This window comes from Labeo rohita, chromosome 8 (assembly GCF_022985175.1).
Source record: "Labeo rohita strain BAU-BD-2019 chromosome 8, IGBB_LRoh.1.0, whole genome shotgun sequence".
NCBI lineage: Eukaryota > Metazoa > Chordata > Actinopteri > Cypriniformes > Cyprinidae > Labeo > Labeo rohita.
In genome coordinates this window covers 24,585,788-24,601,861 of record NC_066876.1, presented here as the reverse complement: position 1 = coordinate 24,601,861, position 16,074 = coordinate 24,585,788, and the positions used below count along the sequence as shown (strand labels likewise).

Sequence of the window (16,074 nt, the reverse complement as noted above, 5' to 3'; positions counted from 1 at the left end):
TTAATTTTTGTGAAATATGCAAATATGTTCGAATACGTGATAGGAATATTACTGTAATCATGTAGTGTTGACAGTTATGCTACCACAGTGTGTTTTTGTGATATGAGAAATGTTTCCTTCAAAAAAATAAAAGATGAACTTCAAAAAGATGTGAAAATGGATTCCCTGGAAGGATACCGGGCCTATTTGGTAAACTGCTCTCAGTCTTTGATACTGGATCATGGCTACTGGATGTCCAAGGGTGAGAAAGACCTGAAGGACATTGTGATGGTCAGATTGAGCGGTTTGCTTTTAAAGAGTCTGGATCAGATTGGATCATGCAGAGCACTGCGGATTTGCGTCTTGGCTGACAACTTTCTAACCAGGATTGATGCTCTGATGGAATGCACTTGCTTGGTGAAGTTGGATCTGAAAGGAAATCAGGTATTTATTTCATTCGCTCTCCTGAATATTTAATTTATTCAATATTTAAGGAGAACAAATTACTACTAATAATCTTTCTGCTCAGATTGTTCAGCTTCCTGATGTTTCACGTTGGAGTAATCTGAAAGAACTGCAACTTCTATATCTACACGACAACAACATGTCAGCCTGGAACAATATTAAAGGCCTGGCCGGCTGTTTAAACCTGACTGCTTTAACTCTCTTTGACACCCCGCTTAGTTTGAAGAAGAACTATAGACACTGTCTGGTCAACAACATATGGTCACTGAAGGCCTTGGACAACTTTGTTATCTCTGATGAGGAAATCATTCAAAACTGGACTCTTCCCTTTCAATTCAAAGCCATGAAACAACACTTTTGTGTCAGTTTGTACCCATGTACAAAGTCGGTTAGTGCTCATTATTTATCCTGGTGTTCTTTGTTTGTACTGTTTACTGTTATGTCTAAGTGCAAAAAAAAAAAAACCTATTTTGATGTTTTCTTCTTCCACAGGATTCATTTGAGACAGAGATGAAAGTGGCATATAAAATAATCTCTGAGATAAACAGGATTCAAGCCTTTTATTCCCCTACACTTATTATACAGCGTTGGATTCGAGGTTATTTAATCAGAAAAAGTCTTGGGTAAATATGATACACTGCAATTTTTGGATATTGAGGCAGCATTTTATGTATGAAGTACAGAGAAACTACTAAGTACAGATATAATTTGGGATTTTTGTTTAGTGGGTTGAAAAATTGGTTTTAAGAGGAATTCTACATTGTCAGACTTTGCAGCACAAAGAAACGGACAGAGTCTGGGAAACCATTTATTACCAACCCACCTGTTAGGACAGAAAATGACCAGGTACCATCTCAGTCTGAGAAAACTACAAAGGAGGACACAGATGACCACAGCGAGCAAGTATGCGTTATATTTTACTGATGTACACTACCAGTCAAAAGTTTTTGAACAGTAAGATGTCTAATGTTTTTTAAAGAAGTCTTATGCTCGCCAAGCCTGCATTTATTTGATTCAAAGTAGAGCAAAAATAGTCAAATTTTTAAATATTTTTTATTTAAAGTAACTGTTTTCTATTTTAATATATTTCAAAATGTAATTTATTCCTTTGATTTCAAAGCTGAATTTTTAGCATCATTACTCCAGCCACATGATCCTTCAGAAATCATTCTAATATTCTGATTTGCTGCTAAAAAAACATTTATTACTATGTTGAAAACAGCTAAATAGAATTTTTCAGGTTTCTTTGATGAATAGAAAAGCATTAATCTGAATTAGAAATCTTTTGTAACATTATAAATGTCTTTATCACTTTTGATCAATTTAAAGCATCCAAAAAATTGTACTGACTCCAAGCTGTTCAATGGTATAGTGTATAATGTTACAAAACCTTTTAATTTCAGATAAGTGCTGATTTTTGGATCTTTCTATTCATCAAAGAATCCTGGAAAAAATGTACTGAACTGTTTTAAATATTGATACTAATAAGAAAATGTTCTTTAAGAGAAAATCAACATATTAGAATGATTTCTGAATGATCATGTGACACTGAAGACTGAAGTAATAATGCTGAAAATGTAGCTTTGATCATAGGAATAAATTACATTTTAAAATATATTTAAATAGAAAGCAGTTGTTTTAAATATTAAAAAATATTTCACAATTTTCGCAGCTTTTGCTGTATTTTGGATCAAATAAATGCAGGCTTGGTGAGCAGAAGAGAATTATTTAAAAAACATGAAAAATCTTACTGTTCAAAAACTTTTGACTGGTAGTGTACACTAACACCGTATGAAGGACTTAATAATATTTTATATGCTCCAGTGCAGTATTCTAACATTTAATTGTTTTTCAGCCAAAGGAAAAGGGGGAGAGAGTTACAGAGATCAAAAGACTTCATGTGAACCTTAATAATCTTATGCAAGCTGACTACCCAGAGGTAAAGTAACAGTATAAATAAAAACATTGCACACTATCTAAATGTAGACTCTTTACTAATCATTCATTGATTGCACAGGATTTACAGGAGGCTACAAATGCTAAATCAGATGACAATCTACAAAACATAAAAGCACCATGCAACAGCCCTCAAATCAGTCCAAGACTGAAATCTGAAGTCCAACTTAACACATCTTGTGACCAAGGTACAACACGTTTTAGCTTTAGTTAGCTCCCAGATTTAATTCACTGAATGCTTTTATTTTGCTTGTCTAGACATCAGTGTGACCGCTGATCCCTGTAATGAAGAAATTGAAGAAGGAACCTTTCGTGTTTTGGGACTAAAGGCTTCGGTCCACCAGGGTGAGCCACTGAGTGACATGATGTGGTCCCGTAAAGCTGCAGGACAGGATGTCCGTGAGGCTATCAGCCATTTTCACACTCACAGGCCAGGTCTACAGCCGCACTCACCTGTCATTACTTCAGGAAAGCATCTGATTGGTCGCTGCCATGATGGCATCAGCCTCACCCCCTTCAAAATCATTGAAAAAGCTCATCAAGCATTTGAGAAGGCCAGAAAGCAGAGAGACCTTGCAGAGAAGGTAACTGAGCGCCACATTGACCGCGAAGTAGCCAAGGGTCGACGGGATAACTTTAAAGAGGCTCGCAGGACGGAAGTCCGTCTCCGTCAAGAGCGGGAAAGAGTGGATATGGAAAAAACTCTTAGTCTACAGAGAGCCAAGCTGGAGCAGGACATCCACCATGCACGTCAAAAACATGCCCGGTTTTTGGAAGAGAAGAGGATGAGGATTCAGGAGCAAGAAATGGTTTGCAGTTTCAGCCAACAGCACAACACCCTAGCGAGGGCTGTGCTCAGATACAACACTTGGAAACGTGGTAACCAGCAATAAATGCATGATTGTTTTTGATTAAACACTCAGTTTAACATAAGCTTTACACAATGGTTAGTTAGAACCCTTTGCGTACAGTTTCAAAAACAGATTTACTCCACTATTATTTAGAATAGTATATTATAGTACTTACAAGACATCTGCAAAGATTACACTATAGACAGTGCGATCTGCTCCTCTTTTCAAAATCCAAAATATTACATAACAGGTATCCAGAAATACTCTCCTAATACAGAACCACCCCCATCCATCAGGCGCAAGTCAACAGAAACTAGTATTAAAACCACCAACTTTGTATAAAAAATAATTCCTCATTAACTGGGTCATTATTATACGCTTTAAATAAGCACTTAAAGGGATAGTTAACCCGAAAATGAAAATTCTGTCATTAATTACAAACCCGTAATACCTTCGTTCATATTTGGAACACAAATTAAGATATTTTTTATGAAATCAGAGAACCTTCTGACCCTGCATAGACAGCAACACAACTACCACATTTAGGGCCCAGAAAGGTAGTAAGGACAGTGTTAAAATAAAGGAAATTATTGAATAAAGTTGTTATTTTTGTTTTCTTTGCACACAAAAGTATTCTCGTAGCTTCATAACATTAAGGTTGAACCACTGATGTCACATGGACTATTTTAACGATGTTCTTACTGCCTTTCTGGGCCTTGAATGTGGTAGTAGCATTGCTGTCTATGCAAGGTCAGAAAGTTCTTGGAATTCATCAAAAATATCTTAATTTGTATTCTGAAGATGAACGAAGGTCTTTGGAACGACATACGGGTGAGTAATTAGTGACAGCATTTTCATTTTTGGGTGAACTATACCTTTAAGAAAGACGAACTGAATGACATGTTTAAACAGTAGAACAGACTCAAATTACTGCAATACAAAAGGATCTTTAAATAAACTTAGAAAATGCAGTGGCCAGGATAGCTTGACAGTGAATAAAGATGACCTGCATTACATTGATAAATGTAACAGGATTTATGAAAAAAAATCAAAAAGCATTATGCAATGTCTTTATTTAGATTTTATGAATTCAATAAAGTTCCTTTCACTGAATCAGAAATGTGAAATTCAGTGCATTGTTCTGGCCTTACATGAAAAGGTAGGCTAACATCCGTCGCTAACTAGACTGAAAATCTATGCAAACGTGATTGTGCATGTCCCAGGAAGTACCACATATCGACCTTGCCACCTATTTAAAGTTTATTAGTTTTATTTTGAGTACTTTGCGTTATTGACAACGACAACAGTGAAATTTACTAGCTTACTCCTCTGGCAGTGGCATCTAAAGAGGAATTTTACGTTATTGCACATAACCCTAAATTCTAGCTTATAGTCTAAGAGGTGAAATATCTAAACTATCTAGAATTTTCTTTTCTTTTTTTTTCTTTTTTTTAAATAACATTATTCATCAAGGCTACATACAAAATAATTCTCTATATATATTTATATATGGTGTTTCAGCAAAAAAGACTCCCCTGATAACAATACTAATGCCTTTTTCTAAATTCCAAAAAGTACACAACTGTCACTGGGGTGGTATCCTTTCAAAATGTACTAGTATGTACAGTTCATTTGCTAATATATACTTTTAAAGTGCTAATATGTAAGTTTGAGGTGCTAATATGTGTTATTTAGAGTTAAATACAGTACAAAGATGTAACTTTTAGCTTTTGTATCTTAGAGTACCATCCCAGTGACAATTTTATAACTTATTTTCTGAGTTTTACGTACCTAAAGTTAACAATCATTTATACTAAATTCAAATGTCAATGTCTGTGTCAACCCTATATATGACCCTGGGCCACAAAACCAGTCATAAGGGTCAATTTTTTTTAAATGTATACATCTGAATGCTAAATAAATAAACTTTCCATTGATAAATATAGAGAAATCACCTTTAAAGTTGTCCAGATGAAGTTCTGTAGTAATGCATATTACTAATAAAAAATTAAGTTTTGATACATTTATGGTAGGATATCTTCATGGAACATGATCTTTACTTAATATCCTAATGATTTTTGGCATAAAAGAAAAATCTACAATTTTTGACACACACAATGTATTGTTGGCTATTGCTATAAAAATACCCATGCTACTTAAGACTGGTTTTGTGGTCCAGGGTCACACTTATCTTGACCATAACCAGATATATTTTCAGAAACCAAATCAATTTCTGAAGAGCACAGAATGTCGAATTCAGCTTTCTCACAGGCTGCAGGTGGGCAGGGAAGCCAGGCTGTCTTTATTCTCCTCCAGGAAAGCGCTACATGAGGCAAAGGTGCAGTAGAAGCTGGAGGAAAGCCCAGCGATGTCAGTGGAGATATAGGGCAGCACGCCAGGAGTGGCCTGGTTGTAGTAAGAAATCTGAGAGAAATGCATACATAAGCATGTAAGCCAAACGCATTTAACCTTTAGTACTTTAACACCTAGCTGACAGTACCAGGGACTGCTCTAAGCAGTTTCTAAACATGAGTTATAAACAGTGTTATTGGCTAATGTACATGCACATTATTTCAGTTAAAGAGATTGCTACATTCAAAGCTGCGTTAATACTTGAACTGTGACTCATTCACTCATTCAGTGTAAGTGTCCATTAGGGTTTCTGTGTATTTATTACCTTAGTGAAGGAGTTTTCCTCTTCCCAGATACTGAACCCAGCACAGAGTACCTCCCCTCTGTTGTAGTCTTCAGTGGGAGGGTAGGCAGGCAGGGTCACAGAACGCAAGGCAATCAAATAAGGGTCTCTGAAAGTGACAAAAATGATTATTTAGTTTTTTGGAAAGACACAAGACACAATACAAAGATTCTGTATGAGTTTAAAAAGTTTACCCAGAATCACAAGGCCGCCTCCTGGAGGCCAGGAGGATGAAGTCCTGTACTTTGCCTCCTTTAGTCACAGAGGGGGTGACAACACGGTAGATGGTGTCGTCTTCATTCGAGTCAGTTATCACTTCACACTCTCTGTATTAAGGCATATTTATTTTGGTCAGTTATAATATCATAATGTGTTCTATGTTAAATCAAGTAGAAACTGTGATCATGTTGCTTTATCTGCCAGATACTGGAGCAAACAATCTGTTAGATGTAAATAAAAATGATGCTTTTAAAAGTAACATTTCATTCAAATTTACATTGTGGCGAAAAGTGGACCAAAAAGTTTTCGTTAATAGATTTTAATGATTTTTTTTATTGGAAAATAATAAAAATGTCTGTTAAAAGTAATAGAATTTTTCAAATGTTTTTAAAAAAGTCTCACATGTTCTCATATGTATTTTCTATGCAATATATTGTGATGGCAAAGCTGAATTTTCAGCAGCCATTACTCCAGTCTTGCGTCACATGATTCTTTTTATCTTTCATATATTTTAACCCCTTAGTGTTCCAACGTTCCACCCGCGAAACGTTTTGCATTGAGTTAAGTTTGACAGGAACGCTAATGGGTTAATATACATTTTAATATATTTTATATACTTTTCAATATTTTTGTGGAAACTGTCATTTTTTTAGGATTCTTTGATATACAGAAAGTTCAAAAGAACAGCATTTATTTAAAATACGAATTATTTAACAAAAATAAAATAAAAAACTACAGACTCCAAAGTTTATATTTTAATTTAAAAAATGGCTGTTAAACATGAGTCTCTCATAAAATGGTATATTTTCTATCTCAGCCACTGTATCTGGAGGGTGAAAAAAAGTTAATTTTCCACCCTGGTCATATTGGTTGTATGGGAATAGAGTGGGTATTGCAGATACTTTAAATGTTATATTAGTGAAGATGTTAATTTCTTTCAGTCTTCAGTTGGAAAGAAATGGAAGTTTTTGAGGAAAACATTTCAAGATTTTTGTCTGTATAGTGGACTTGAATGGTGGCCAACAGGTTGAACGTCCAAATTGCAGTTTCAATGCAGCTTCACAGGGCTCTGCACAATCCCAGTCAAGGAATAAGGGTCTTGTCTAGCGAAACGATTGGTCATTTTCTAAAAATGGTTAGTTCTTCGTCTGTGTACTTCGTACTGTGTACTTGTAAATCATCTGACTTTGTTTTACCTTTTTTGTAAAGGTTGTTTGACTTTCTTTGCACGTTCGCTTTGTAAACACTGGGTAGGTACTTCCCCCAAGCTGCACTGAAACTGCAGTTTGGACCTTCAAACCACTGGCAACCATTGAAGTCCACTATATGGGGAAAAATCCTGGAATGTTTTCCTCAAAAACCTTAATTTCTTTTCGACTGAAGACAGAAAGACATGAATATCTTGGAGGTAAGTAAATGATCAGAAATAAGTAAATGATCAGAAATGTTTTATTCTGGAAGTGAACTTATCTTTTAAGATTCCTCACATTCGTGTTGATATAATTTACTTTCATGTACTGTAAATTGCGTCAAACTGTGATTGACCTACTGGTAGTGGTGGTCCCATGCCTTCCTTCGCCTTAGATCAGAGAGTAACAGAAACACCTGCTCGGCCGCCACAGCCACATGAGTCTCCACCTTAAAGCACAACATCTGGTTCTCCTCCAGGGTGTATAAACTCACCTGGACACAATGTTTCAGCTCATAAATTCCTCTCAAGCTTCTACAACATTTTTGACTGCTCAAGTCACCCATGTAATCTCGAAAGGACAAAATGGAAACTTTAAAATTAAACTTATCCACCTTGTTTTTCTCTGAGGTTAAGACCCAGTTAGTCCGGGCAGCCAACATCTTCAGTGCCGAAACATTGTTGTAACTGAGGTACATCTGCCAAGACATGGAATAGTCACATGATCCAACAAAGCAATTTGAGCAATCAGATGATGTTTAGAACAGGTTAATATACCTGGTTACTTGGGTCCCAGGGAACTGAGAGAGGAACCTCACTTTGTTTGCAGGATATTATGTACTTCCTGTAAGAGGAGAGCATACTCACATGATCTAATGTTCCATGCTGGTCTGCTATGCAGGAATTTTTATAGCTTTAAAGTTAACTTTGAATATGACATACAGCCAGAGTTTAAAAATAGGCGTATGATATCATAAGAATATGACATAACCTGTTATAATAGACACTTGTACCTGTCAAGGCGGATTTTCTTTCTGGCTATTGCTTCCTGAAAGCGTCTTTTACCATGCTAAAAAGACATAATGAGAAGACTGTGATTTGTTATTAAAATAATAAGATACGTTTTAAAGCAAGCCCTTCAGTTCCAGCCTTCATTTTGTTTCACCCTCTTGAACTCATCCAACAACAAGTTAAACTCTTCCACCATGTGAGGGATTCCAGGAATGTTACAGCGCTCACCACAGGCTCAGGCCGTATCCTTGGCAACGTGCATGGCTTCCTGTCATTGTCCAAGACCTCAAAGGTCATGAAGGCGGTGTTGATGTGTCGCAGGGGCTCTCCACCCTGATAGGCCTCTGCACACACTCCCACCTCCATACTGGAATAGACACACACACAAAATAACAGTTGTTCAAGGATAAATCAGGCCTCCTTAACTCATGGATGCAAGTGATACTGAGCCATAGCTTTTAGTGGTTATAATATACGTATATACTATATTAAGATTTTTAAGTCCTTAGTATACATAGTGGTACTGATCCATAGCTTTTATAATACAATGAGATAAATGTAATTATTTATACCTATATATATATAGCCTATATATATGAATACACTGCCGTGCGAAAGTATTCATACCCCTTCATTTTTTCATGTTTTCTGTTTCTGCCTTATGTATAACTGCTTTAAATTACTTTTTTTCCCACATTAGTCTACACTTCATAAACCATAATGACAAAGCAAAAACAGAACTTTCACAACTTCATAATTTATTTTAAAAAAAAAGAGAAATAAGTAGATTGCATAAGTATTCATACCCTTAACTCTTTTTGGGTATGATACAAGTTTTGCATATCAGCATTTGGCAATTATCTGCCATTCTTATCCTTCCCTCTTTACCTCTTAAGCTCTGTCAGGTTGGGGGCTGGCAGACATTTTCAGGTTTCTGCTGAAATGTTTTGGGTTCAAGCCCAGGCTGTGGCTGGGTTACTCAAGGACATTCACAGTCACTCTTGCTGTGTGCTTAGGGTCATTGCCCTGTTGGAAGGTGAACCTTCTGCCCAGTTCTGAATATTGAATATTTATTGAATATTAATGAATATTTTAGTACATTGAACTTTACTTCTGCTCTGACGAGTCCTTCAGTCCCTGCCACTGAAAAACAGATCCACAGGATGAGGCTGCTACCAGCACACTGTACTGTTGGGATGCTACTATGCGGGTGATGAGCAATCCCTGGTTTCCTTCAAACATGATGCTTGGAATTGAAGTTTATCAGACCAGTCTGAGAGTCCTTTTTTTGCAAATTCCAAGTGTGTTTTCATGTGTCTTCACTGAGGAGAGGATTGAGTTTGGCCACATGCCATAAAGACAGTGGAGTGTTTCAATGATGTTTGTCCTTTTGTAGATTTCTCCTGTCTCCACATATGATCATGCACCTCAACTAGCGTGGCCATCAGGTTCTTGGTAACGAGTCTAACCAGAGCCCTTCTCCATCAGTTGCTGAGTTTGGCCAGGAGGACAGCTCTAGGAAGAGTCCTGGTTGTTTCGAACTTATTCCATTAAGGGTAACGGAGACTACATGCTCCTGTGAACCTTCAGTGCTGCAGAATGTTTTTCTGAACTCTTCCCCAGATGTGTGGCTTAATACAATCCTGTTTCTGAGCTCTACAGGCAGTTTTTTTTACCTCAAGGCTTTGTTTTTGCTCTAATATACATTTTCAGCCATTAGACCTTTTATTAAGATGTGTGTGCTTTTCTAAATAATACCCATTCAATTGAATTTGCCACAAGATGACTTCACTTGAAGTGTAGTAACATCTACTACAAGCAATATGAATGCTCCTGAGCTCAACTGCCAAAGGTATGAATACTTATGCAATTTAATTATTTAAGTTTTTTATTTTTAATAATAAAAACTTTTTTTGCTTTGCCATTATGTTGTATGGATTGTAGATTGATGTGGAAAAAAAAGTAATTTAAAGTAGTTTAATATAAGGCAGCAACATATCAAAACGTGAAAAAAATGAATGGGTATAAATACTTTCGCAAGGCACTGTATAAATCTATCTATCTATTTATCTATCTATCTATCTATCTATATATATATATGTATATATTTTGTACGAAAGTTACAAAAAACAGCATTTTTTCAAAAGATTTGTTTCTAACAATGTAAAAGTCTTTGGTTAATTTAATGCAACCTTACTAAATAAAATTACGCTTTTAAATATTTTATTTAAAAAAATCCTCACCTCATGCTTTCGAAGGGTAAATATGTATACAATGATTTTTCTTAATATAGACATACCTTTTTTTGAAAGCATTGTTTACGATTGCCTTCAACACCAGTCTGTCTCCAATGTGGGATGGCCCACGAAAGTGGAACATGTCTATACTCCGTAGAGTCGGGTGAGCATTACACAAACGACTAGAAGAAAAAGCATATAAAGTATAATGCACCAAAATACCAATGATGTTCTTACGTATTCATTTGAATATCTTTTTTTATCATCAGATTTGACTGTAGTAAAATATTGACTGTTCACCTGGCAGAGATGGTGGCTACATTCTCCATCCAGGCCATGATTTGTCCACCAAACGTGCTGACCTGGTGATTGGCATGAGGGGGGAGCACCAGCTCGACACTTTCTACCCGAGTCCGCTCCGCAGGCACCGCATCCTGGTAATCTAGACACTCACTCACTGACAAACAGATAGAGCACCACTTATCAGAGCTACTGCATCTTCTATGTCTATTTATTCTACACACTTCAAACCACGTGACCCTTTGTAAGTGAACGGTGAAGGTTTACAGCACATATATATATGCTTAAATGAGTGTTGGCGGCATGTTTACGAAGACACATGAAAACAAACCGAATGACACCTTTAATCAGAACTCAACTTCTGATTTATGACTCATTTCCTGTGGCAAGTATTCCTGAGACCTCTCTTCAAAGTCTTGCAAGTAAACAAACACACCTGGAGAAAGTGAGTGAGCAGCGTCTCTGCTCACCTGTCTGAGAGGAGCAGCTGCTGAGAAGATCGTTAATTATCTCTGCATGGATCAGTCTCATCCTCCTGCGCTCGGCTGCGAGGCTGTACTCCATCTGCTCTGCCTGCGTGTGTGGAATCACCTGCTTCAGCTGTACCTGTGCAAACCCAAACGCTGCGCTGATGAATCACAACTCTAACAAGACATGGACTAAATCCAAGATGTTTTTCACAGATCTGACTCAAGGGTGTGAAAACTTGTGCCTGGAATTGTTCTGATTTAGTTTGATGTGATGTTTCTTACCTTTCCGGTTTCAGTACGACGGGCCACAAAGGTGGCAAAAGCGTGACAGACCTTCCACTGTCTGTCACTGAAGAGATCTTCACAGCTCACCAAAATCCCAACCTGAGACAAAAACCTACAGCATCAGTCATACTTCATTTAGAAAAAGCTTTTATCCAAAGCGGCTTACAAATGAAGAACATTGCAAGCAATTTATCATAAGTGTCAACAATATTTGTAAACCAAATCTAAAATAAGAATATATATATAAAATTAAGAACATATATTTAATATATACATAAGGAATTACTGCTTTTCATATAATGAAATATGACAGTATATTATGTATGTAATGTATGTAATTTTGTATATTTATATTGTGATATATAGATCAGTATATTTATATTTATAGTACATATAGAACTATAGAAATATAATTTTCTTATACTCATATTTTTATATTTGAAATGTGTGACTATGCAAAGAACAAAGTGAGATAAAAGTTTTGTTCAGCTCATGAGAGAGAAATTGGTGAGCAGTAGAGAATTCCTTTAAAAATATAAAAAATCTTACTGTTCAAAAACTTTTGACTGGTAGTTTATTGCAGTATATTGATAATATAAGCACTAGTTTCCCATATATGGACCTATAGATTAACACACACAAGCATGTTAATAATATAAATAGATGTTTAATTTAACATAAAATCAGTTGTCCTCTCTAAATTCTTATGTATTTTGCTAAATAGTAGATGTTCCCACAAACCTCCATGCTGGATGTGAAGGCTCTGTTGACTTTGGCTGTGATGTTTACAACCTGTCCAACCCTAAAGAAACAGCAACACATTTTTTTATAACGACCAAAATTATTTTGTTTCAATTCTAAATAACCAGTTCCTGTAAACACTGTTACCCTATGGTGGTTTCAAAGTGAATGTCATCCACTGAGGCTGTGATGCAAGAGCAGCCAGCATGTCTCTCAGCTGGAAACAAGAGAGCAAATATTGATGATTAATAAATATTTACACCCATAGCAAGTATTTCGTCAGGTTTGTCTGAAGAGCAAACATGTAAGTATGTAATCCTGAAGGAAGAAAAAATGCTCCACGCTACAGAGCGAAGTGAAAAAACAAACAGGCCTACACAGCTTATTTTGAGCAACATTAAGGCAAGTAAAGCTGTTACCAACCACCATCTGTGCTCCTCACAGTGCTACAAAAGGTTTAGCCACATACTCAGCTGAAATGCTTTTGCCTTTTATCAGTTAAACGCGATTAAAAATCATTCCAACTGCTAATAAACTTTCTCGCCAGCCCGTTACTCTGTTTATTCACAGTAAGAGGATGGAAATCACAGCCCAAACTGCACAGACTCCTCCATCTGCGATGTCTAATGACACTTAGTACAAGCATATGGTGTGGAGGTGTTTACGTGAATGTTGAAGATGACGACAATGACTCAGAGTGAAATCAAATCACCTTAAAAGACTATTCTATAGCGTTAACTTGACTTGAAAACATAATTTACTGGATCATTGGCATGGATAATTTAAGAAAACAAATGTTAAAAAGTTTGTTTCATTCAAAACAGACCAGACAAGCAGGCCGTGGAGTCCATCCACTTGAGTAGCTGCCCAGCGCTGAGTTCTCCACAGTAGTTAGCATGGCAGGGGAGGACTATCTGGCTCATCTTTACCTCAGTTGGGTTCCTGTACATCTCCCCATTCTCAAGAATAAACATGGGTGCTTCCAGCGGCAGAGGATCACTGGGCTCATTCGCCATGACTAGGACTCTGTTGGAACAACAAACCTATATGTACATATTTGGTGCTGATTAGCACTGGTAAGAGCAATAGGCTAGAATATCACTTGAAGGATATCTGGAAGCTTTTAGGTCAAATCCTCTTATAAAGTGGTCTATAAAAATGTAGTTCTTAATACTGTGTGTGGTTACCTGGATGATCTACGACTGTTTTGTGATGGTTATTCATGGGTCCCTTGTTTGTTTTGAACAGTTAAACTGAGCACTGTTCTTTAGAAAAATCCTCCAGGTCCTGTAGATTCTTCAGTTTTACTGAATCTTTTGCATATTTGAACCTTCTCCAGCAGTGACTGTATGGTTTTGAGCTCCATCTTTTCACACTGAGGACAACTGAGGGACTCAAACACAACTATTATAAAAGTTCAAACACTCACTAATGCAAGGAAACACGATGCATTAAGAGCCGAGGGGTGAAAACTTTTGAACAAGATGAAGATGTCCAAATTTTTCTTATTTTATTGAAATATCATTTTTTCCATTTAATACTGCCCTTTGGAAGCAACAGAAGGTACTTGCATCGTGTTTTCTTCTGGAACATCAGTGAATGTTTGAACCTTCTTTAATAGTTGTGTTTGAGTCCCTCAATTAGAGAGAGTGTGAAAAGATGGATCTCAAAATTATACAGTCACTGCTGGAAAGGGTTCAAATATGCAAAAGATGCTGGAAAACTGAAGAATCTACAGGACCTGGAGGATTTTTTTGAAGAACAGTGCTCAGTTTAACTGTTCAGAACAAACAAGGGACCCATGAACAACCATCACAAAACAAAACAAACCACACACAGTATTGAGAACCAGGTTATTTGAATAATTTCAGCTATTTTTTTGGTCTTGTGGACTATATGAAAATATCTTTTATGGAAAATATCTTACTCAGGTCAATACTAAATAAAAAATAACATGCATTTTGTATGATCTCTCTTATTTTGTTCAAATTATTCACATTTTCACAGATTCTGCAAGGGGTTCCCAAACTTTCGCATACACTGTATTTTTAGCTGTACAAAACAGCTCGTTTTGCTGCTTGAGATATTAAACTGGTGTGTCTTACCATGTTATTTTAATGTATTATCTTAATTATGAACACATTGGTTTGTAGTGCAAACAGTTTTACCATTTACTGCAGGGGTCACCAGACCCGGTCCTGGAGGGCCGGTGTCCCTGCAGAGTTTAGCTCCTCCCCCTACTCAGACACACCTGAACCAGCTAATCAAGGTCTTACTAGGTATACTTGAAACTTACAGGCAGGTGTGTTGAGGAAAGTTGGAGGTTAACTCTGCAGGACACCGGCCCTCCAGAAATAAGTTTGGTGACCCCTGGTTTACTGCATGTTATTATTCTTCTTCTTATTTCCCTATATCGTATAATGAACCGGAAACCTCGCCCATAGGCTTGGATACAGTGGATACAGTGACTAAATAAAGCTTTTATTTATTTTCATAAACCACAGATCTTGAGTCAGTTCAAAAGGGATATTTCCTTTTTTGGAATTACTGCTTCTGAGCATATGCGAAAAGATTAGCTGTATGAATTAAAAACACAACAAAATCATAAGAGATCGTTTAACATCAAGAATAATTGCTGGATCAACCAAGATGTGTGTATTATAATAATTTCCAGTTTCTAGGTGCCAGATTATTTACAGGACAAAGCCTTTTTTTGTCTGTAAAAATGACGTGCCATAGCGATTAATACGCTTACTTGTTTCTTTTTGTAAGCCGTACACAGTCAAATAGTTCAGCTATTAAGAGACATGTAACTACACAACATATTATATGTACAGCTCATATTCCATTACAGGCATAAATTAAAAGCATAAAATGTTAACCAGTTATATCAAACAGGCTAATCAATGTAACAGCCCTGTTCAGTTCTAATACGAGAACCTGTCATGTGTCATGACCTCCAAAAAAAAAAAAAAAAAAAAAATCTGGACTGCAAGCAACCTGTTGTTGACTGACATCTTCCTACTCATTCACAAGTGTATAATTTTCATTGTTATGAGTTGCAGTGCAGACAAGTTATGAAAGACTACGTAAAGTTATTAAAGACTAAATTATTAGTTATGCATCTTAACATTATTTTTTTTAATAAAAGAAAAAAACATAAAAGATAGTAGGCTACGATAATATTCTACAAGTTAAGAACATTACGTTACATGCCTTTATCTCCTGATTCTTCCATATGCAAAACTGATGATTCTGTTTTTCTAAAGTTTGCACCGCAGTTTATTCTGTGACATTCCAAACGTCAAATGCGTCTGAACTAAAATACTACAGTGCTTAGGCTGGTAGGTAAGGACATAAAACGTAATGAGCAAACTTACATGAATAGGTGTCAAACCACTCTCATTTGCACGAAGAAAGAAACAATGTCTGCCTGATGTCTGAATCTTTGCAAGATATATGCAAATAAATAAACAAACATTCCCAGTCACACAAAGCGACTACAGTGCGCTCGACTGTTGCCATAAGCCGTATGAAGTATGAAGTTACAGTGCCGCCCAGAAACTTTTTTAAGGTAGACTGATTCCATTACACAAGATCCACTATGAACTTCTGGAATTAGTGTGGAATATGCTAACAATATTTCTGTATTACAGAAATATATTAAGAAACAAAA

General features: G+C 36.4%; 2 protein-coding genes across 3 annotated transcripts; one reads left to right on the top strand and one right to left on the bottom strand.

Moving 5' to 3' along the window:
• Positions 1–136: 136 nt before the first annotated feature.
• Positions 137–3,511, top strand: lrriq3 (leucine rich repeats and IQ motif containing 3). Its single transcript, XM_051116988.1, has 7 exons — positions 137–423; positions 509–832; positions 937–1,067; positions 1,212–1,347; positions 2,300–2,383; positions 2,462–2,588; positions 2,659–3,511. Exons 1-7 carry the CDS (start codon positions 157–159, stop codon positions 3,291–3,293), a joined length of 1,704 nt encoding a protein of 567 aa, XP_050972945.1. The 5' UTR covers positions 137–156; the 3' UTR covers positions 3,294–3,511.
• Positions 3,512–4,043: 532 nt separating this feature from the next.
• acot11b (acyl-CoA thioesterase 11b) lies at positions 4,044–15,921 on the bottom strand. Of its 2 annotated transcripts, none has more exons than XM_051116982.1 (16): positions 15,779–15,921; positions 13,225–13,441; positions 12,546–12,615; positions 12,399–12,459; positions 11,655–11,756; positions 11,373–11,508; positions 10,903–11,059; positions 10,665–10,784; positions 8,594–8,732; positions 8,368–8,423; positions 8,132–8,198; positions 7,969–8,052; positions 7,715–7,848; positions 6,141–6,272; positions 5,929–6,055; positions 4,044–5,675 (listed from the first exon to the last, which is right to left on the bottom strand). In XM_051116982.1, exons 2-16 carry the CDS (start codon positions 13,412–13,414, stop codon positions 5,517–5,519), a joined length of 1,734 nt encoding a protein of 577 aa, XP_050972939.1. In that variant the 5' UTR covers positions 13,415–13,441; positions 15,779–15,921; the 3' UTR covers positions 4,044–5,516. The 2 variants fall into 2 exon arrangements, with proteins under 2 accessions (XP_050972939.1, XP_050972938.1); XM_051116981.1 differs by having other exon boundaries at positions 13,225–13,424.
• Positions 15,922–16,074: the final 153 nt, after the last annotated feature.